Source organism: Pseudophryne corroboree, chromosome 8 (genome assembly GCF_028390025.1).
Source record: "Pseudophryne corroboree isolate aPseCor3 chromosome 8, aPseCor3.hap2, whole genome shotgun sequence".
In the NCBI taxonomy this organism is placed as follows: domain Eukaryota; kingdom Metazoa; phylum Chordata; class Amphibia; order Anura; family Myobatrachidae; genus Pseudophryne; species Pseudophryne corroboree.
This window is the reverse complement of record NC_086451.1, coordinates 486,350,607-486,374,340: the sequence shown is the minus strand read 5'-3', so window position 1 is coordinate 486,374,340 and position 23,734 is coordinate 486,350,607. Positions and strand designations below refer to the sequence as shown.

The window sequence follows — 23,734 nt, the reverse complement described above, 5'->3', positions numbered from 1 at the left end:
CAACTTATCCGGAAAGGGTGTAGTATGGTATGCCAGCGGCCGGGCTCCCAGCGACCGGCATACCGGCGCTGGAATCTCGACCGTCGGTATACCGACAGCGCGCCACGCTGCGGGCACGGTGGCGCGTTAGGCTATCTATTCTCCCTCCAGGGGGGTTGTATTAGAACTCGAGGACCTGCACTGAGACTGGAGGGGGGGAGGTTCAGGGGAAATTTAAGGAAAAATTACTTCACAGAAAGGGTAGTGGACAAGTGGAATAGCCTCCCATCAGAGGTGGTAGAGGCTAAGACTGTAGAGCAATTTAAACATGCTTGGGATAGGCATATGAATATCCTTACACAGAATTAAGGTTCAAACAGGGTTGAGATTCCCTAAAGGACAAAAAAAAGGGGCAGACTAGATGGGCCAAGTGGTTGTTATCTGCCGTCACATTCTATGTTTCTATCCTCTCCTGTGTGGTGCTCTGCCAGGCCGTTACTGCAGGTGTCCTCACTTGTGTGTTCAGCCAGGGAACTGCTGCTCGCTCGGTGAGATCAGGGGACTGACTCTCCCATTGCAGAATACTCCACTTCTCTGCCTCATGTTCTGGGCTGCTTCCGTATTATGGGCCTAATTCAGACCTGATCGTATATATGTGCTACATTTAGCACACAGACATGCGGGGGGGACGCCCAGCACAGGACTAGTCCGCCCCACATGTCAGGCCCTACCCGCCCCGCCGCACAAGTACAAAAGCATGGCACAGCGGCGATGCTTTTGTACTTTAGTAGTAGCTCCCGGCCAGCGCACCTCCTGCGCACTGGCAGGGAGCTACTCGTCGCTGTGAGGGTTGCAGCGGCTGCGTGTGACATCACGCAGCCTCCCGGCCCACCCCCCACATGGGTCGGGCACGCCTGCGTCGTCCATACCACGCCCCCTAAACGCACAGCACCGATCAGGTGTGAATTAGGCCGTTGTGTATCCGTACTGTGAGGCATCGTCCAGTCATCTTAGTTTGGTGGAACGTAAGCAGACAGTACATCTCTATACACTGCAGGATTCACCCGGCTGCTTCCGTCACCCTGCCTCCACTGTTACCGATCAGGTGGTATGCGTCAGAACATCACAAGCCTTCCCCATACGTTTTATCTTTATATTACTGTAATATGGTCACGTGATGATTGTGGATCATATTGTGGCACCTTTACTGTAGCTCACGTCTCTCTCCTTTCTGCCACCTAGAAACGGGTAGCCAAGCCTCGTCCTTCTCTGACCAAGCAGACGTGGGAGAGCAACTACTTCGGGATGCCGCTAGCCACCGTTGTGAGCACTGAGAGGCCCATCCCCGTGTTCATCGAGAAGTGCGTGGAGTACATTGAGGCCACGGGTGAGGGTGTGTGCGTACTTCCTTTCTTCTGCATGCGTGGGGCGCCTGACAGCAGGTTCCTCACTTATAGCGTGGGGCACAGTGCGCGTCCTGCGACAGAGCGTCAGGGATCCCCACATTACATGATCCGTATGCCACGTACGAAGCGCGTGTTCAGCTCCAAGCGCGTGGCACCTTAGGGGCGTTCCCTTTAGTAAGTGAGTTAGTGAAAGTGGCTGGATAATGGGGTGTCATAATAATAAGCTAGAAGGAAGGCTGGAACCGTAGCAGGAGCACGTGTGTAAGTTCTCTGACCCTCTGGCTGCTGGTGGGGTTATACCCCAGTGACCAGACACTCTACATAGTTATATAAGTGGGGCTCCCTGTTGGGAATATATTGTAGTAGTCATATTTTACGTAGTTATATTGGGTTAATTAGTTAATAAATATATATATATAGTTTCTCGTACATCCACTAGGGGGACACTGGGAGACATCCATTACACTGGGGTATAGACGCTGGCACGATCACCTCCCTGCACTGCCGCGGACACTTATCCACAGCTATCCACTGGGGGAAACATGGGGCTGTGACAGTCACATGGGCAGTACGACATATGACAGCTCAGGAGGATGGAGAAGTGTACCATAGCTGGGCCATTCTGGGGCACCACGAATAACAGCGCTGAGCGGGGGGAGGGTTGGGGCGTTATGTTGGGCAGGCCGCGCGTCGTGAGTGCTGCGCTCTAAGTCTCTCCTCTCCCGCAGGGATGACCACTGAGGGCATCTATCGCGTCAGCGGCAACAAGTCAGAAATGGATTCTCTGCAGAGACAGTTTGATCAAGGTGAGCGTGATATACAGCGATCTTCTAGTATCATCTCTTCCGGGCTGTGCATGACCGGTCATTCTCCCGCAGATCATAACCTGGACCTGGCAGAGAAGGATTTCACCGTGAACACGGTTGCTGGAGCCTTGAAGAGTTTCTTTGCAGAGCTGCCCGACCCCCTGGTGCCCTACGCCGTGCAGTCTGAGCTGGTGGACGCATACAGTAAGATATTCTGCAGAGTAGCGCTGCCCTAGTCCATAGCACTGCGCTGTGAATACAGGCCTGCAATCACCACAGATTGTACTGTAGCTGTGAGCTGTCCGACATATACGTTTAGTTTCAGCAGGATGAGTGTAGCTTACAGACAGGATGGCGGCATATCGAATCCAGCATGCCAACATGGTAGCAATGTGTTTTACAGCACTGTAAACGTGTCGACCTTAGACCTGTACACATGATGGTAAAACATTACAGGCAGTGAGCGGAGTTACATATATGATGAGACCCCCTCTGGGGGAAGGCAGTGAGCGAAGTTACATATATGATGAGACCCCCTATGGGGGAAGGCAGTGAGCGGAGTTACATATGTGATGAGACCCCCTATGGGGGAAGGCAGTGAGAGGAGTTACATATGTGATGAGACCCCCTCTGGGGGAAGGCAGTGAGCGAAGTTACATATATGATGAGACCCCCTATGGGGGAAGGCAGTGAGCGGAGTTACATATGTGATGAGACCCCCTATGGGGGAAGACAGCGGAGTTACATATGTGATGAGACCCCCTATGGGGGAAGGCAGTGAGCGGAGTTGCATATGTGATGAGACCCCCTATGGGGGAAGGCAGTGAGCGGAGTTACATATGATGAGACCCCCTATGGGGGAAGGCAGTGAGCGGAGTTACATATGTGATGAGACCTCCTATGGGGGAAGACAGCGGAGTTACATATGTGATGAGACCCCCTATGGGGGAAGGCAGTGAGCGGAGTTACATATGTGATGAGACCCCCTATGGGGGGAAGGCAGTGGAGTTACATATGATGAGACCCCCTATGGGGGAAGACAGTGGAGTTACATATGATGAGACCCCCTATGGGGGAAGACAGTGGAGTTACATATGATGAGACCCCCTATGGGGGAAGGCAGCGGAGTTACATATATGATGAGACCCCCTATGGGGGAAGGCAGCGGAGTTACATATATGATGAGACCCCCTATGGGGGAAGACAGTGGAGTTACATATGATGAGACCCCCTATGGGGGAAGACAGTGGAGTTACATATGATGAGACCCCCTATGGGGGAAGACAGCAGAGTTACATATGTGATGAGACCCCCTATGGGGGAAGGCAGTGAGCGGAGTTACATATGTGATGAGACCCCCTATGGGGGAAGGCAGTGAGCGGAGTTACATATGTGATGAGACCCCCTATGGTGGAAGACAGCGGAGTTACATATGTGATGAGACCCCCTATGGGGGAAGGCAGCGGAGTTACATATGTGATGAGACCCCCTATGGGGGAAGGCAGTGAGCGGAGTTACATATGTGATGAGACCCCCTATGGGGGAAGGCAGTGAGCGGAGTTACATATGTGATGAGACCTCCTATGGGGGAAGGCAGTGAGTGGAGTTGCATATGTGATGAGACCCCCTATGGGGGAAGGCAGTGAGCGGAGTTACACATGTGATGAGACCCCCTATGGGGGAAGGCAGTGGAGTTACATATGATGAGACCCCCTATGGGGGAAGGCAGCGGAGTTACATATGTGATGAGACCCCCTATGGGGGAAGGCAGCGGAGTTACATATGATGAGACCCCCTATGGGGAAAGGCAGTGAGCGGAGTTACATATGTGATGAGACCCCCTATGGGGGAAGACAGCAGAGTTACATATGTGATGAGACCCCCTATGGGGGAAGACAGCGGAGTTACATATGTGATGAGACCCCCTATGGGGGAAGGCAGTGAGAGGAGTTACATATGTGATGAGACCCCCTATGGGGGGAAGGCAGTGGAGTTACATATGATGAGACCCCCTATGGGGGAAGACAGTGGAGTTACATATGATGAGACCCCCTATGGGGGAAGACAGTGGAGTTACATATGATGAGACCCCCTATGGGGGAAGGCAGCGGAGTTACATATATGATGAGACCCCCTATGGGGGAAGACAGTGGAGTTACATATGATGAGACCCCCTATGGGGGAAGACAGTGGAGTTACATATGATGAGACCCCCTATGGGGGAAGACAGTGGAGTTACATATGATGAGACCCCCTATGGGGGAAGACAGCAGAGTTACATATGTGATGAGACCCCCTATGGGGGAAGGCAGTGAGCGGAGTTACATATGTGATGAGACCCCCTATGGGGGAAGGCAGTGAGCGGAGTTACATATGTGATGAGACCCCCTATGGGGGAAGACAGCGGAGTTACATATGTGATGAGACCCCCTATGGGGGAAGGCAGTGAGCGGAGTTACATATGTGATGAGACCCCCTAGGGGGAAGGCAATGAGCGGAGTTACATATGTGATGAGACCCCCTATGGGGGAAGGCAGTGAGCGGAGTTACATATGATGAGACCCCCTATGGGGGAAGGCAGTGAGCGGAGTTACATATGTGATGAGACCCCCTATGGGGGAAAGGCAGTGGAGTTACATATGATGAGACCCCCTATGGGTGAAGACAGCGGAGTTACATATGTGACGAGACCCCCTATGGGGGAAGGCAGTGAGCGGAGTTACATATGTGATGAGACCCCCTAGGGGGAAGGCAATGAGCGGAGTTACATATGTGATGAGACCCCCTATGCGGGAAGACAGCGGAGTTACATATGTGATGAGACCCCCTATGGGGGAAGGCAGTGAGCGGAGTTACATATGTGATGAGACCCCCTATGGGGGAAGACAGCGGAGTTACATATGTGATGAGACCCCCTATGGGGGAAGGCAGTGAGAGGAGTTACATATGTGATGAGACCCCCTATGGGGGAAGGCAGTGAGCGGAGTTACATATGTGATGAGACCCCCTAGGGGGAAGGCAATGAGCGGAGTTACATATGTGATGAGACCCCCTATGGGGGAAGGCAGTGAGCGGAGTTACATATGATGAGACCCCCTATGGGGGAAGGCAGTGAGCGGAGTTACATATGTGATGAGACCCCCTATGGGGGAAAGGCAGTGGAGTTACATATGATGAGACCCCCTATGGGGGAAGACAGTGGAGTTACATATGATGAGACCCCCTATGGGGGAAGGCAGTGAGCGGAGTTACATATGTGATGAGACCCCCTATGGGGGAAGGCAGTGAGCGGAGTTACATATGTGATGAGACCCCCTATGGGGGAAGGCAGTGAGCGGAGTTACATATGTGATGAGACCCCCTATGGGGGAAGACAGCGGAGTTACATATGTGATGAGACCCCCTATGGGGGAAGGCAGTGAGCGGAGTTACATATGTGATGAGACCCCCTATGGTGGAAGACAGCGGAGTTACATATGTGATGAGACCCCCTATGGGGGAAGGCAGTGAGCGGAGTTACATATGTGATGAGACCCCCTATGGGGGAAGGCAGCGGAGTTACATATGTGATGAGACCCCCTATGGGGGAAGGCAGTGAGCGGAGTTACATATGTGATGAGACCTCCTATGGGGGAAGGCAGCGGAGTTACATATGTGATGAGACCTCCTATGGGTGAAGGCAGTGAGCGGAGTTACATATGTGATGAGACCCCCTATGGTGGAAGACAGCGGAGTTACATATGTGATGAGACCCCCTATGGGGGAAGGCAGTGAGCGGAGTTACATATGTGATGAGACCCCCTATGGGGGAAGGCAGCGGAGTTACATATGTGATGAGACCCCCTATGGGGGAAGGCAGTGAGCGGAGTTACATATGTGATGAGACCCCCTATGGGGGAAGGCAGTGAGCGGAGTTACATATGTGATGAGACCCCCTATGGGGGAAGGCAGTGAGAGGAGTTACATATATGATGAGACCCCCTATGGGGGAAGGCAGCGGAGTTACATATGTGATGAGACCCCCTATGGGGGAAGGCAGTGAGCGGAGTTACATATGTGATGAGACCCCCTATGGGGGAAGGCAGCGGAGTTACATATGTGATGAGACCCCCTATGGGGGAAGGCAGTGAGCGGAGTTACATATGTGATGAGACCCCCTATGGGGGAAGGCAGCGGAGTTACATATGTGATGAGACCCCCTATGGGGGAAGGCAGTGAGCGGAGTTACATATGTGATGAGACCCCCTATGGGGGAAGGCAGTGAGCGGAGTTACATATGATGAGACCCCCTATGGGGGAAGGCAGCGGAGTTACATATGTGATGAGACCTATGGGGGAAGGGAGTGAGCGGAGTTACATATGTGATGAGACCCCCTATGGGGGGAAGGCAGTGGAGTTACATATGATGAGACCCCCTATGGGGGAAGGCAGCGGAGTTACATATGATGAGACCCCCTATGGGGGAAGGCAGCGGAGTTACATATGATGAGACCCCCTATGGGGAAAGGCAGTGAGCGGAGTTACATATGTGATGAGACCCCCTATGGGGGAAGACAGCAGAGTTACATATGTGATGAGACCCCCTATGGGGGAAGGCAGTGAGCGGAGTTACATATGTGATGAGCCCCCCTATGGGGGAAGGCAGTGAGCGGAGTTACATATGTGATGAGACCCCCTATGGGGGAAGACAGCGGAGTTACATATGTGATGAGACCCCCTATGGGGGAAGGCAGTGAGCGGAGTTACATATGTGATGAGACCCCCTATGGGGGAAGGCAGTGAGTGGAGTTACATATGTGATGAGACCCCCTATGGGGGAAGGCAGTGAGTGGAGTTACATATGTGATGAGACCCCCTATGGGGGAAGGCAGCGGAGTTACATATGTGATGAGACCCCCTATGGGGGAAGGCAGCGGAGTTACATATGTGATGAGACCCCCTATGGGGGAAGGCAGCGGAGTTACATATGTGATGAGACCCCCTATGGGGGAAGGCAGCGGAGTTACATATGTGATGAGACCCCCTATGGGGGAAGGCAGTGAGTGGAGTTACATATGTGATGAGACCCTCTATGGGGGAAGGCAGTGAGTGGAGTTACATATGTGATGAGACCCCCTATGGGGGAAGGCAGCGGAGTTACATATGTGATGAGACCCCCTATGGGGGAAGACAGTGAGCGGAGTTACATATGTGATGAGACCCCCTATGGGGGAAGGCCAGTGAGAGGAGTTACATATATGATGATACCCCCTATGGGGGAAGGCAGCGGAGTTACATATGTGATGAGACCCCCTATGGGGGAAGGCAGCGGAGTTACATATGTGATGAGACCCCCTATGGGGGAAGGCAGTGAGCGGAGTTACATATGTGATGAGACCCCCTATGGGGGAAGGCAGTGAGCGGAGATACATATGTGATGAGACCCCCTATGGGGGAAGGCAGTGAGCGGAGTTACATATGTGATGAGACCCCCTATGGGGGAAGGCAGTGAGAGGAGTTGCATATGTGATGAGACCTCCTATGGGGGAAGGCAGTGAGCGGAGTTACATATGTGATGAGACCTCCTATGGGGGAAGGCAGTGAGCGGAGTTACATATGTGATGAGACCCCCTATGGGGGAAGCCAGTGAGCGGAGTTACATATGTGATGAGACCCCCTATGGGGGAAGGCAGTGAGCGGAGTTACATATGTGATGAGACCCCCTATGGGGGAAGGCCAATGAGAGGAGTTACATATATGATGAGACCCCCTATGGGGGAAGGCAGCGGAGTTACATATGTGATGAGACCCCCTATGGGGGAAGGCAGCGGAGTTACATATGTGATGAGACCCCCTATGGGGGAAGGCAGTGAGCGGAGTTACATATGTGATGAGACCTCCTATGGGGGAAGGCCAGTGAGAGGAGTTACATATATGATAAGACCCCCTATGGGGGATGGCAGCGGAGTTACATATGTGATGAGACCCCCTATGGGGGAAGGCAGTGAGCGGAGTTACATATGTGATGAGACCCCCTATGGGGGAAGGCAGTGAGTGGAGTTACATATGTGATGAGACCTCCTATGGGGGAAGGCAGTGAGAGGAGTTACATATGTGGTGAGACCCCCTATGGGGGAAGGCAGCAGAGTTACATATGTGATGAGACCCCCTATGGGGGAAGGTAGCGGAGTTACATATGTGATGAGACCCCCTATGGGGGAAGGCAGTGAGCGGAGTTACATATGTGATGAAACCCCCTATGGGGGAAGGCAGTGAGTGGAGTTACATATGTGATGAGACCCCCTATGGGGGAAGGCAGTGAGAGGAGTTGCATATGTGATGAGACCTCCTATGGGGGAAGGCAGTGAGCGGAGTTACATATGTGATGAGACCTCCTATGGGGGAAGGCAGTGAGCGGAGTTACATATGTGATGAAACCCCCTATGGGGGAAGGCAGTGAGCGGAGTTACATATGTGATGAGACCCCCTATGGGGGAAGGCAGTGAGCGGAGTTACATATGTGAGTTACATATGTGATGAGACCCCCTATGGGGGAAGGCAGTGAGCGGAGTTACATATGTGATGAGACCCCCTATGGGGGAAGGCAGTGAGCGGAGTTACATATGTGATGAGACCCTCTATGGGGGAAGGCAGTGAGCGGAGTTACATATGTGATGAGACCTCCTATGGGGGAAGGCAGTGAGCGGAGTTACATATGTGATGAGACCCCCTATGGGGGAAGGCAGTGAGCGGAGTTACATATGTGATGAGACCTCCTATGGGGGAAGGCAGTGAGCGGAGTTACATATGTGATGAGACCCTCTATGGGGGAAGGCAGTGAGCGGAGTTACATATGTGATGAGACCTCCTATGGGGGAAGGCAGTGAGCGGAGTTACATATGTGATGAGACCCCCTATGGGGGAAGGCAGTGAGAGGAATTGCATATGTGATGAGACCCCCTATGGGGGAAGGCAGCGAGCGTAGTTACATATGTGATGAGACCTCCTATGGGGGAAGGCAGTGAGCGGAGTTACATATGTGATGAGACCCCCTATGGGGGAAGACAGTGAGCGGAGTTACATATGTGATGAGACCCCCTATGGGGGAAGGCAGTGAGCGGAGTTACATATGTGTTGAGACCCCCTATGGGGGAAGGCAGTGAGCGGAGTTACATATGTGATGAGACCCCCTATGGGGGAAGACAGTGAGCGGAGTTACATATGTGAGTTACATATGTGATGAGACCCCCTATGGGGGAAGGCAGTGAGCGGAGTTACATATGTGATGAGACCCCCTATGGGGGAAGGCAGTGAGCGGAGTTACATATGTGATGAGACCCCCTATGGGGGAAGGCAGTGAGCGGAGTTACATATGTGATGAGACCCCCTATGGGGGAAGGCAATGAGCGGAGTTACATATGTGATGAGACCTCCTATGGGTGAAGGCAGTGAGCGGAGTTACATATGTGATGAGACCCCCTATGGGGGAAGGGAGTGAGCGGAGTTACATATGTGAAAAGACCCCCTATGGGGGGAAGGCAGTGGAGTTACATATGATGAGACCCCCTATGGGGGAAGGCAGCGGAGTTACATATGTGATGAGACCCCCTATGGGGGAAGGCAGTGAGCGGAGTTACATATGTGATGAGACCTCCTATGGGGGAAGGCAGTGAGCGGAGTTACATATGTGATGAGACCCCCTAGGGGGAAGGCAGTGAGCGGAGTTACATATGTGATGAGACCCCCTATGGGGGAAGGCAGTGAGCGGAGTTACATATGTGATGAGACCCCCTTTGGGGGAAGACAGCGGAGTTACATATGTGATGAGACCCTCTATGGGGGAAGGCAGTGAGCGGAGTTACATATGTGATGAGACCCCCTATGGGGGAAGGCAGTGAGCGGAGTTACATATGTGATGAGACCCCCTATGGGGGAAGGCAGTGAGCGGAGTTACATATGTGATGAGACCCCCTATGGGGGAAGGCCAGTGAGAGGAGTTACATATATGATGAGACCCCCTATGGGGGAAGGCAGCGGAGTTACATATGTGATGAGACCCCCTATGGGGGAAGGCAGCGGAGTTACATATGTGATGAGACCCCCTATGGGGGAAGGCAGTGAGCGGAGTTACATATGTGATGAGACCCCCTATGGGGGAAGGCAGTGAGCGGAGTTACATATGTGATGAGACCCCCTATGGGGGAAGGCAGTGAGCGGAGTTACATATATGATGAGACCCCCTATGGGGGAAGGCCAGTAAGAGGAGTTACATATATGATGAGACCCCCTATGGGGGAAGGCAGCAGAGTTACATATGTGATGAGACCCCCTATGGGGGAAGGCAGCGGAGTTACATATGTGATGAGACCCCCTATGGGGGAAGGCAGTGAGCGGAGTTACATATGTGGTGAGACCCCCTATGGGGGAAGGCAGTGAGAGGAATTGCATATGTGATGAGACCCCCTATGGGGGAAGGCAGTGAGCGGAGTTACATATGTGATGAGACCTACTATGGGGGAAGGCAGTGAGCGGAGTTACATATGTGATGAGACCCCCTATGGGGGAAGGCAGTGAGCGGAGTTACATATGTGATGAGACCCCCTATGGGGGAAGGCAGTGAGCGGAGTTACATATGTGATGAGACCCCCTATGGGGGAAGGCAATGAGCGGAGTTACATATGTGATGAGACCTCCTATGGGTGAAGGCAGTGAGTGGGGTTACATATGTGATGAGACCCCCTATGGGGGAAGGCAGTGAGCGTAGTTACATATGTGATGAGACCTCCTATGGGGGAAGGCAGTGAGTGGGGTTACATATGTGATGAGACCTCCTATGGGGGAAGGCAGTGAGCGGAGTTACATATGTGATGAGACCCCCTATGGGGGAAGGCAGTGAGCGGAGTTACATATGTGATGAGACCTCCTATGGGGGAAGGCAGTGAGCGGAGTTACATATGTGATGAGACCCCCTATGGGGGAAGGCAGTGAGCGGAGTTACATATGTGATGAGACCCCCTATGGGGGAAGGCAGTGAGCTGAGTTACATATGTGATGAGACCCCCTATGGGGGAAGGCAGTGAGCGGAGTTACATATGTGATGAGACCTCCTATGGGGGAAGGCAGTGAGCGGAGTTACATATGTGAGTTACATATGTGATGATACCCCCTATGGGGGAAGGCAGTGAGCGGAGTTACATATGTGATGAGACCCCCTATGGGGGAAGGCAGTGAGCGGAGTTACATATGTGATGAGACCTCCTATGGGGGAAGGCAGTGAGCGGAGTTACATATGTGATGAGACCCCCTATGGGGGAAGGCAGTGAGCGGAGTTACATATGTGATGAGACCTCCTATGGGGGAAGGCAGTGAGCGGAGTTACATATGTGAGTTACATATGTGATGAGACCCCCTATGGGGGAAGGCAGTGAGCGGAGTTACATATGTGATGAGACCCCCTATGGGGGAAGGCCATTGATGGTCACTTCTCTAGTTGTGCTAAGTTCTGCTCCAGAAATGAGTTACTCTGAGGTAAAAAGGATGTGAAATGTCCGTGTAAGAAAATGGCGGCACTCACATGACCTCACAGTGTCGTTGCTATGACAGTGTGCTTACTGATGTCTGTTCTGTGTACTCTGTAGAAATCAATGACCAGGAGCAGAAACTTCAGGCCATGAAGGATCTCCTGAGAAAACTCCCCAAGGAAAACCAAGAGATCTTCAAATATGTCATCTCTCACTTGAACCGGTGAGTGACCTGTGTCCCGTGCCTCTCCTTAGTGATGAACTCATTGTCCCGTGCCTCTCCTTGGTGATGGTCTCATTGTCCCGTGCCTCTCCTTAGTGATGAACTCATTGTCCCGTGCCTCTCCTTGGTGATGGTCTCATTGTCCCGTGCCTCTCCTTAGTGATGAACTCATTGTCCCGTGCCTCTCCTTGGTGATGGTCTCATTGTCCCGTGCCTCTCCTTGGTGATGGTCTCATTGTCCCGTGCCTCTCCTTGGTGATGGTCTCATTGTCCCGTGCCTCTCCTTGGTGATGGTCTCATTGGGGTCGATTCTATTCGGCAACTAATGAATAGCGCCGGGAATTAGCTCCCGACGCTATTCAATTCAGCAACTAGTTACGTCGGCGATGGCCCGTTCTCGCCGACAAAACAGGTAGTTTTGTCGGGAGAACGGGCATTCTCCGACTTAACTCCCCGGCGAGAGGCTGATTCCCGACAGAATCAGCCTCGCGCCGGCCGCGAGGCAGCACTTTTGTCGGGTTTCTCTTCTCATCCCCCGGGGATGAGAGAAGAATTCCCGACAATTGCAGGTAACTAGTTGCTGAATTGAATAGCGTCGGGAGCTAATTCCCGGCGCTATTCATTAGTTGCCGAATAGAATCGACCCCATTGTCCCGTGCCTCTCCTTGGTGATGGTCTCATTGTCCCGTGCCTCTCCTTGGTGATGGTCTCATTGTCCTGTGCCTCTCCTTGGTGATGGTCTCATTGTCCCGTGCCTCTCCTTGGTGATGGTCTCATTGTCCCGTGCCTCTCCTTGGTGATGGTCTCATTGGGGTCAATTCAATTCGATGACTAGTTGCCAATTCCACTAGTTTACTTAAGTTTTGTCGACAATTGGAATTCCCACCAATTCAATTGTCGCCAATGTGACTATTTAGTCGGCGATGTATATACAATTCCTGACAATTTGTTCTCCCTATAGGTTATAATGGTCAGACCAATTCAATGAACTCGCGGGTGGGGAGAGAGTTCGAATTCCCGACAATTTTAGACTTAAACTCTCCCTTTTTTTCTCTCATCCCCCAAGGGGTGAGAGTTTACAAATTTTTGTTTTGATTTTAATACTAAGCTATTAAAAATGCTGTAAATAGGTCTAATTTTTCAATCCAACACCTTTATATTCCCACTGGTTAGTTTAGCAAGTGGTTTGTCCCTCTCCCTTCTTAGTTGTTTCAACTAACATATCTTGCTGCAATAGAGGATTTCATCTGAAGGAGGAAGGACTGCATGCACCTGATTGGAGTTTTAAGAGGACGCCAATCAAATCTTATCGTATAGTACATGATTACACAACTAGGACAGCGATGTGTTTTGTGCCGCAGCGCACCGCAAACAACATTGCAGCGGGGCAGTTATATCGGAGAATGCTGGTTCTCCCTACAAAACAGCAGGTTTAAGTTGCGAGAACCGGCATTCTCTGATTTATGGAGCGCTAAATTGACTAGCTGCGGGAGCCCCCTACTGGCACTATTCAATCCATGCTGAAACTGAATTTACCCCTTCGAAAAACATTTTACTTAATTTAATATTTTCTGAATTTTTAAATAAACGTTTGTACTTGCGGTGCTGTGAAAAAAATTCTGATACTCAGGGGGTGATACAAAACAGTTTGGAAAACCACTGCACTACACTACTAAATAAAAAAAACAAAAAAAACTTTACTACTGCTTCTACTCTACACCGCTCACCCTGCACACACTACAATACTGCTGCTAATCTCTACTCCCGGCCCTACCTACAGTACACTACAGCCCCATACACACAGGGAGATTTCCCCAAAGATGTGTGCTGAGTGAGGAGGGGGTCGCTCATGTCACCCAGCGGTGAAATGAGTGATGTGCTAGACTGAGCCTGCATGCAGGCTCAATCTAGCACCAGTGACAGTGAAGCGCGGGGCCGCGCATTGCTATCGCTGTGGGGGTACACACTGAGAGATCTGTGCTTAACTTCTTAGCAATCTAGTCAGATTGCTTAGAATTTAAGCACTGATCTCTGTGTGTACCCCCCTTACCTCTCACCCAATACACTACTTCGCTCCCTTACCTGCATAATCCGTCACTACCCTGCACTGCACCCCCTCCCCGCACACACTATACTACAGCCACTACCCTGCACCCCCCTCCCTGCACACACTATCTTGCACCCCCCTCCCCGCACACACTATACTACAGCCACTACCCTGCACCCCCCTCCCCGCACACACTATCTTGCACCCCCATCCCCACAAAATACTATACTACATCCACTACCCTGCACTCCACTCCCCACACCTAGTACACTAGGCCGGACAATCGGTTGATCGGCAGTTCATGCTACCATATTAGTAACCTACTCTTAGTGTACATAGACCCCTAAGTATTTACTATATGAGAACATAAGACATTTGCACAGGGGCAATTCCCAAAGTGAAAATGGCAAACACATATGCATGGACAATTGTACTGCAGGTCAGTATTTTGTAACTTTGGAAGTAATTTGGAGTTGGGTACATACCCATTTGCATAGTGAAATATCCACATTTGACCTGTGCATGCCTACATCTCAACCAACTCTCGGGTGTGGAATGGCTGACCGGTGGTAAGCATACTGGCAGCGGAATCCCGGCAGGGGGCGAGTGCAGCGAGCCCCTTGCGGGCTCTCTGCGCTGAGGGCTCGGTGGTGCACTGCGCTCGCCACGGCTTCTATTCCCACTCTATGGGTGTCGTGGACACCCACGAATGGGAATAGTCCCTGTTGGTTGGCATGCCGACCGTCGGGATAGTGAGGGTGCGGGATGTAGGGGGAGGTAATGTGATTGTCCGTCTCCTGACTGCTGGTCACATGAATACATCCCCCCAACACTCCCTTCCCCACACACAGTACACTATCTATTACCCTGCATACCCCCCCCCCCCACAAACACTACTGTAGCTACCCTGCACCCTCTCAATGCACACACTACACTACTTCTCACTGTACACACCGTCCCCTGCATACTACCGCCAAACAAGTGGATACTTTTAAATACCTAGGTTCAACTATCAGCGGTTAACAGATAGCCGCTACAAGTGACATCACGAGTGCCACAGCTGCCTTTGCAACTCTGAAAAAAAGCCTCTGGGACCAAAAGGACATTACCATTGCCACAAAAATTAGGGTATTCAACATATCAGTTAGAATAAATTTACTTTATGGTTCAGAATAATGGCAATAAGCTGGAATGTTTCCAAATGAGGTGCTTACGAAATATACTTAAAAAAAAAAAAAAAACACGAATGGACCGGAGAAACATCCAAAAACTATTCAAAGACCAACCCACAGTTGAATCCTATATTAAAAGACCGCGTTTAAAGTGGTTTGGACATGTCTGCAGAATGGAGCCTAAAAGAACACCATACTAGTGCCTAAATACTGTAATACATTCCGGAGGAATGGAAAATGGTAAGTGATACGCCAAAGAAAACATGGCTAAAGTCGATTGCCCAAGATCTTCAACCATTACACTTCTATATTGATGATGCCAAGCAAGCCACCCTAAACCAATCCCAGTTACGTGTGATTATTAGAGATTCCCTGCCTTTGACTGTCACAGTGCCAGCAAGCTTACCCTACTGGCGCCAACGACAATTAAGTCACATTATAAAGCGATGATTGATGTTTTTCCACACTTCCACAGAACAATATACTATTTCCCACGGCTGCTACCATTCCTTTCATGTCAGTACCAAAATGGTTGTGGCTTCTACTCCAAAGTCTTGCCTTAACATTACATTCCTGTGAGTAAAAGGAAGGAAAATAAGTCTCTTCCCTGTCCCTTCCCTCGACTTGCATATTTAAGTCAGACTAAATACAATATCCCTCCCTGAAGTGAATTTCAGACTAAAAAAATAACAAAACAAAAAAAACACATTCCTGACAATTGAATTCCCGGGAGTTTGCAAATTCCCGACAATCATATTTAAGTCAGACTAATTACAATATCTCTCTCTGAATTGAATTGCCGACTAAAAAACACATTCCTGACAATTAAATTCCCGTGATGCACGAGAGTTTGTAAAGTCAGGAATTTGAAGACAAACTGTCACTGAATTGAATTGACCCCATTGTCCCGTGCCTCTCCTTGGTGATGGTCTCATTGTCCCGTGCCTCTCCTTGGTGATGGTCTCATTGTCCCGTGCCTCTCCTTGGTGATGGTCTCATTGTCCCGTGCCTCTTTTTGGTGATGGTCTCATTGTCCCGTGCCTCTCTGTGGTGATGACCTCTTTGTCCCGTGCCTCTCTGCAGTGATGACCTCTTTGTCCGTGCCTCTCTGTAGTGATGACCTCTTTGTCCCGTGCCTCTCTGTAGTGATGACCTCTTTGTCCCGTGCCTCTCTGTAGTGATGACCTCTTTGTCCCGTGCCTCTCTGTAGTGATGACCTCTTTGTCCCGTGCCTCTCTGTAGTGATGACCTCTTTGTCCCGTGCCTCTCTGTAGTGATGACCTCTTCGTCCCGTGCCTCTCTGTAGTGATGACCTCTTTGTCCCGTGCCTCTCTGTAGTGATGACCTCTTCGTCCCGTGCCTCTCTGTAGTGATGACCTCATTGTCCAGAGTGTCTCTATAGTGATGATCTCATTGTCCCGAGTCAGTAGTGATGACCTCATTGTCCTGCGTCTCTCTGTAGTGATGACCTCATTGTCCTAGATCTCTATGTTGGGAGTGGGGCTGGTTGTGTGTGCGGTTGGTGGTGGGACGGGTGGGGGGGGTTTGATCTAATTGCCCGTATTCCCTCTTACCACTCTCCCTTCTCTGCTGTTCATGAGTTGTTCTCCTTGTGTTTTCTCCTCAGGGTGAGCCAGCACCATCACATAAACCTAATGACCAGTGAGAATTTGTCCATCTGTTTCTGGCCAACATTGATGCGCCCTGATTTTACCACCATGGACGCTCTGACAGCGACTCGTACCTACCAGACAATCATCGAGCTCTTCATCCACCAGTGCTCCTACTTCTTCTACCAGCGCCCTCCCTTGGACCTTCCCACACCTAGTTCTCCTTCTGCTCCTCTTCTCAATCAACCCTCTCCCCCCCAGTCTCCTCCTTTAACTCCTGTGTCCCCATCGCAAACCCTGCTCCCTACAGATCAGAACATCCTGTGACCGTTCCCTCCATGTGCAGCTTCTAGACGCCCGGAGGCAACATTCGCCCCCTTCCCTACCACTCGCTGACCTCTCCATGAGGGCCAGTGGTATTACATATGGGACCACTACAGATATGAGAGACTTGGAGTATGAGCCGGGGACCGAACCTCCGAGGAGGGGGATTTATCTTGGTACATTACTGAGAGGGGGCTTCCTTGGTACACGTACTGCAAGATATGGTGCCTGGTACACTGACTGTGCTAGACTGTGATCTGGTACCCCTTGGCCGCGGTGGTGGGCCCTGATTCTGTGGTTGATTAAATGGATTTGTACAGGATCAGCGCTCAGTCCTGATCACGCCAGCATTACGGGAGAAGCGGCACAAAGTCTGACATCGGCGAGGAGCCACACTGTGGATTACTCAGCGAGGGGCCTCTGCGTTTCTCTGTGCCCCCCGCCGGCCCCAGGTTGTAGGACACTAATGTAACGGACACAGATACCACACTACATATCGTAGCACTTACAGATGCGGCCCGCGCGAGAGTCTAGGGTTAATGGGGGCTGCATGAATTGTATGCTTTGTACATTACTACACGGAAGACACTAATGTGTGACACTGGCTGGAGATTACACGCATGTTTCATGTGTTAGAGAGTTTGAACGTCGGTTTAATCACCGCTGCTTGAGCTTCTTTTCTTTTGTTTTTTTAATAGAGGCGCCTCGGGATTGAGTGAACTGTCAATTCACTTTGATGTACGGTTTGTGGTAACTGATCTCCTGAGGTGCGTTATTGTCCGGGCTCTCACCCGAGCCAGTTTCATGTACTGATATTTTATGTTAAAAGCAAGGCCTGATCCTCACATACATAAAGGGTTTGACTGCACTGCCCCCTCCCCATTTTAACCCAAATATTCTACTGAAAATGACTCCCTAGTGATAGCCCCCCACCCCCTCCCTCCTACCTAACTGACTTCAGAATGAGTTTGCCCTCACCTACCTCTTTGTGAAGACACTAATTATCCTTAAGTGTTAAAACCACCTCCCTAATACCTGTACGACGGATTACAGTGCAGAACCGTTCTCTTCCTTCTAACATAAGTAACCCCAAGTCGCTTAGTGACTGACTCCCCCGCCCGGAGAGCCTGACGCCGCAGGAACCGGTACACGGACCGACACCCGTGGGGGACTGGGGCGGTTGTCGGACGGACGTCTTTGAACGAACGATTTGTATGTTAGAGCCGAGAGGTGTTTTGTAAGTGGCTGTAGAATGTATATAGCGTGAGGAGCGGAGATTGGTGAGTTAGGCTCGCTCTCGCTCTGTAGGGTTATGTTATGTGAAGGCGCCAGAGGGAAAGTTACATTCTGCACCAGGGGGCGACTGAGAGCTGAACCCGCAAACTTGTCTAACACGTGTGCGGCGGGTCCAGGGGGGGCTGCCGGGTGTTTCCTGTTCTGTTCGTTGCTGTCCATTTGGTTGTGATAGAGGGGTTGGGTCATTTCGTGCATGAGAACGTGATCCTTCCGCTGACGCCCTGAATCATGTATTTGCTGCAAGTCTGCTCATTGTAATTGGAACAAACTTCGAGGGCCTTAATGTGACTTGTATTATAGCTAATAAATCTTGTTATAAACTCCCAGTGCGCTCTCTCTTCCTGTATCTAGACGTGTGGGAAAGATGAAAATATGGTTGTCTGGAAGAAAATGCCTGTCAGTGCTATTACTATCCATCAGCCATAGGGACGGGTGAGGAGGGAGCACGCGGTAAGGAAAGGCTCCGCACCCATGCACAGGGCTCCTCATGTCAGGATCAAACAATATTTCTTCAGAACTCTGAGACCAATTGGATCAAAATGGAAATTGTTTTATATATTTTATAACCTCTGAAGAAGTTAACATTTTACTTGAAACGCATTTGGTTTTTTATTCTGATTTTATTGGTAATTTCTCCTTCATCCACTAGGGGCCACAGATGTCTTCCACATAGCGAGCGGCTCCTCACTGGCGCAGTCCCTCATTGCTGTGTCTGCGTGTGGTGTATGTGGATGACCCCCATATGTGAGTTTGCTATGTGTCTTATGATTACTCCTCTGAGTAAATATTCTTCCTGTGATAGTCGCATGATGTGATCTGTGTATTGGTGGGGACCGGACCCCCTGATCGCGCTGCCATTACCATACGCTGGGGACGCAGCAGTCTGCGACCGCGTCTCGTCAGCCACACATCTATTTATCCAAGTATCCCCTGGCTCCACCCACTGGCGTTGTCTTTGTTACAGGTTTCTCCAGCTATAGACAACCGTAGAGCAAGCTGTATCTCTGGTGACTGGCTTACTGTTACAGGACGGTTCTCCGGTAACTACATTGTGAGTGTCCATATTAAGCCTTAGGGCGTAACGTTTGCTGGGACCCGATTCCGCACAGAAGGTGTCATTCTTTTATATGTAAGGTGTTCTCATTTCTCTCTGTAAGGATTATTGCTGCTATTGTGTTAGGAATTACAGCCATGGTAATAAAAACCACATTAATTATTGTATTCCAGCAGATTGATCAGGGCTACAATGGGTAAGATTAGGGCTCTCTTTGGCCATGGAAACACATCACTGTAATAAGTCAGCCCTGGTCTCCCAAATTCCTCCTACACTAAATGGCTAAAGCACACCCCCGATACACAAAAACGCACTTCCCGGAAGGCGTCTGCACGCGGCTTTGGCAGCGTTTGTGGGGTAATTACTGGAACATGGGTTTATTTACTAAGTCTTGGACAGAGACAAAGTACCAGCCAATCAGCTCCTAACTGCCAAGTTACAGGCTGGGTTGGAAAAATGTCGGTTAGGAGCTGATTGGCTGGTACTTTATCTCCATCCAGGGCTTAGTAAATAGACACCACACTCTTTACACACAGTGTTTTCAGGGCAGAAGTGGCGCTTCCAGAATGGGCTACAAAGCTGACTATTCAGCAGAGGGAGGTCCTGGGGATCATCCTGCCCGTCCCCTATAATATATATTTCTCTGATGTCCTAGTGGATGCTGGGAACTCCGTAAGGACCATGGGGAATAGCGGCTCCGCAGGAGTCTGGGCACATCTAAAGAAAGCTTTAGGATCACCTGGTGTGCACTGGCTCCTCCCCCTATGACCCTCCTCCAAGCCTCAGTTAGATTTCTGTGCCCGACGAGGGGTGCACACTAGGGGCTCTCCTGAGCTCTTTGTGAAAGTTTTAGTTTAGGTTTATTATTTTCAGTAAGACCTGCTGGCAACAGGCTCACTGCATCGTGGGACTAAGGGGAGAAGAAACGGACTCACCTGCGTGCAGAGTTGATCGGGTTTCTTAGGCTACTGGACATTAGCTCCAGAGGGACGATCACAGGTTCAGCCTGGATGGGTCCCGGAGCCGCGCCGCCGGCCCCCTTACAGAGCCAGAAGAGCGAAGAGGTCCGGTGAAATCGGCGGCAGAAGACGATCCTGTCTTCAGATAAGGTAGCGCACAGCACCGCAGCTGTGCGCCATTGCTCTCAGCACACTTCACACTCCGGTCACTGAGGGTGCAGGGCGCTGGGGGGGCAGCGCCCTGAGACGCAATAAATCGATAAAAACCTTATATGGCTAAAATAAATGCATCACATATAACTCCTGGGCTATATGGATGCATTTAACCCCTGCCAAAACATACAGAAAAACGGATGATAAGGACGCCGAGAAAGGGGCGGAGCCTATCTCCTCAGCACACTGGCGCCATTTTCCCTCACAGCTCAGTTGGAGGGAAGCTCCCTGGCTCTCCCCTGCAGTCACTACACTACAGAAAGGGGTTAAAAAAGAGAGGGGGGCACAAATTAGGCGCAGTATAAACAATACAGCAGCTATAAAGGGAAAAACACTTATATAAGGTTATCCCTATATATATATATAGCGCTCTGGTGTGTGCTGGCAAACTCTCCCTCTGTCTCCCCAAAGGGCTAGTGGGTCCTGTCCTCTATCAGAGCATTCCCTGTGTGTGTGCTGTGTCGGTACGTTTGTGTCGACATGTATGAGGAGAAAAATGATCTGGAGACGGAGTAGAGTGTCTGTAATAGTGTTATCACCCCCTAGGGGGTCGACACCTGAGTGGATGTACTGTTGAAATTGCGTGACAGTGTCAGCTTTGTATAAAAGACAGTGGTTGACATGAGACAGCCGGCTACTCAGCTTGTGCATGTCCAGACGTCTCATACAGGGGCTCTAAAGCGCCCGTTACCTCAGATACAGACGCCGACACGGATACTGACTCCTGTGTCGACGGTGAAGAGACAACCGTGATTTCCAATAGGGCCACTCATTGCATGATTGATGCAATGGAAAATGTTTATACTTTTCTGATAATATGAATACCACCAAAAAAAGGGGTATTATGGTTGGTGAGGAAAAACTTCCTGTAGTTTTCCTAAATCTGAAAAATAAAATGAGGTGTGTGATGATGCGTGGGTTTCCCCCCGATAACAATTGATAATTCTAAAAAGTTATTGGCAGTATACCTTTTCCCGCCAGAGGTTAGGGTGCGTTGGGAAACACCCCCTACAGGGGATAAGGCGCTCACACGCTTGTAAGAACAAGGGCTCTACCCTCTCTTGAGATGGCCGCCCTTAAGGATCCTGCTGATAAAAAGCAGGAGGGTATCCTAAAATGTATTTACACACATACTAGTGTTATACTGCGACCAGCAATCGCCTCAGCCTGGATGTGCAGTGCTGGGTTGGCGTGGTCGGATTCCCTGACTGGAAATATTGATATCCTAGATAAGGACAGTATATTATTGCCTATAGAGCAATTAAAAGATGCATTTCTATATATGCATGATGCACAGCGGAATATTTGCCGACTGGCATCAAGTATAAGTGCGTTGTATTCTACCAGTAAAGTGGTCAGGGATTCCAAACGGCATTTGGAAGCATTGCCTTAAAAAAAGGGGATGTACCCTAGGTCGCCTCTCAAAATAAGACGCCGTATTATCAGGCGCAGTCCTGGTTGGCAAGTGGACAAAAGGGTTCCTCTTTTCTGCTCGTGACAGAGGGAGAGGAAAAGGGCTGCAGAGATCAGCCAGTTCCCAGGAACAGAAACCCTTTTCCGCCTCTGCCAAGCCCTCAGTATGACGCTAGGGCTTTACAAGTTCAGGCACGGTGGGGGCCCGTTCTCAGTGAATTTCAGTGCGCAGTGGGCTCACTCGCAAGTAGACCCCGGGATCCTTCAGGTGTTATCTCAGGGGTACAAAATTGGAATTCGAGACGTATTCCCCCTCGCCGTTTCCAAAAAGTCTGTTTTACCGACGTCTCCCGCTGACAGGGAGGCAGTCTTGGAAGCCATTCACAAGCTGTATTCCCAGCAGGTGATAATTAAGGTACCCCTCCTGCAACAGGGAACGGGGTATTATTCCACACTATTGTGGTACCGAAGCCAGACGGCTCGGTGAGACCGATTTTAAAATCTAAAATCTTTGAACACTTACATACAGAGGTTCAAATTCAAAATTGAGTCACTCAGAGCAGTGATTGCAAACCTGGAAGAAGGGGACTACATGATGTCTCGGGACATCAAGGATGCTTACCTTCATGTCAAAATTTACCCTTCTCACCAAGGGTATCTCAGGTTATGGTACAGAACTGTCACTATCAGTTCAGACGCTGCCGTAGGGATGGTCCACGGCACCCCGGGTCTTTACTGAAGTAATGACCGAAATGATGATATTCCTTCAAAGGAAGGGAATTTTTAGTTATCCTTTACTTGGACGATTCCCTGATAAGGGTAAGATCCAGGGAACAGTTGGAGATCGGTGTAGCACTATCTCAGGTAGTGTTGCGGCAGCACGATTTGGATTCTCAATATTCCAGATTCGCAGCTGGTTCCGACGACTTGTCTTCTGTTCCTAGGGATGTTCCTGGACACAGTCCAGAAAGAAGGTGTTTCTCCCGGAGGAAAAAGCCAGGGAGTTATCCGAGCTAGTCAGGAACCTCCTAAAACCAAACCAAGTCTCAGTGCATCAATACACAAGGGTTCTGGGTAAAAATGGTGGCTTCCTACGAAGCAATCCCATTCGGCAGATTCCACGCAAGACTTTCCAGTGGAACCTACTGGACAAATGGTCCGGGTCGCATCTTCAGATGCATCAGCGGATAACCCTGTCACCAGGGACAAGGGTATCCCTCCTGTGGTGGTTGCAGAGTGCTCATCTTCTAGAGGGCCGCAGATTCGGCATTCAGGACTGGATCCTGGTGACCACGGATGCCAGCCTGCGAGGCTGGGGAGCAGTCACACAGGGAAGGAATATCCAGGGCTTATGGTCAAGCCTGGAGACATCACTTCACATAAATATCCTGAAGCTAAGGGCCATTTACAATGCTCTAAGCTTAGCAAGACCTCTGCTTCAAGGTCAGCCGGTGTTGTTCCAGTCGGACAACATTACGGCAGTCACCCACGTAAACAGACAGGGTGCCACAAGAAGCAGGAGGGCAATGGCAGAAGCTGCAAGGATTCTTCGCTGGGCGAAAAACCATGTGATAGCACTGTCAGCAGTTTTCATTCCGGGAGTGGACAACTGGGAAGCAGATTTCCTCAGCACGACCTCCACCCGGGAGAGTAGGGACTTCACCCAGAAGTCTTCCACATGATTATAAACCGTTGGGAAAAACTCGACAGGTATTGCGCCAGGTCAAGGGAC

General features: G+C 50.6%; 1 protein-coding gene across 2 annotated transcripts in view; it reads left to right on the top strand.

Annotated features, from left to right (window-relative positions):
* The window catches only part of ARHGAP35 (Rho GTPase activating protein 35), a 74,473-nt gene extending 55,784 nt beyond the window's left edge, over positions 1-18,689 (top strand). The window contains exons 3-7 of one of the 2 annotated variants that reach the window (XM_063938419.1): positions 1,222-1,366; positions 2,114-2,191; positions 2,264-2,395; positions 11,809-11,914; positions 16,761-18,689. In XM_063938419.1, the coding sequence (XP_063794489.1) occupies positions 1,222-1,366; positions 2,114-2,191; positions 2,264-2,395; positions 11,809-11,914; positions 16,761-17,070 (771 nt within the window). In that variant the 3' untranslated portion in view covers positions 17,071-18,689. Of the gene's footprint in view, positions 1-1,221; positions 1,373-2,113; positions 2,192-2,263; positions 2,396-11,808; positions 11,915-16,760 lie in introns of both variants that reach the window. The other variant, XM_063938418.1, reaches the window with a different exon arrangement.
* The last annotated feature ends 5,045 nt before the right edge of the window (positions 18,690-23,734 follow it).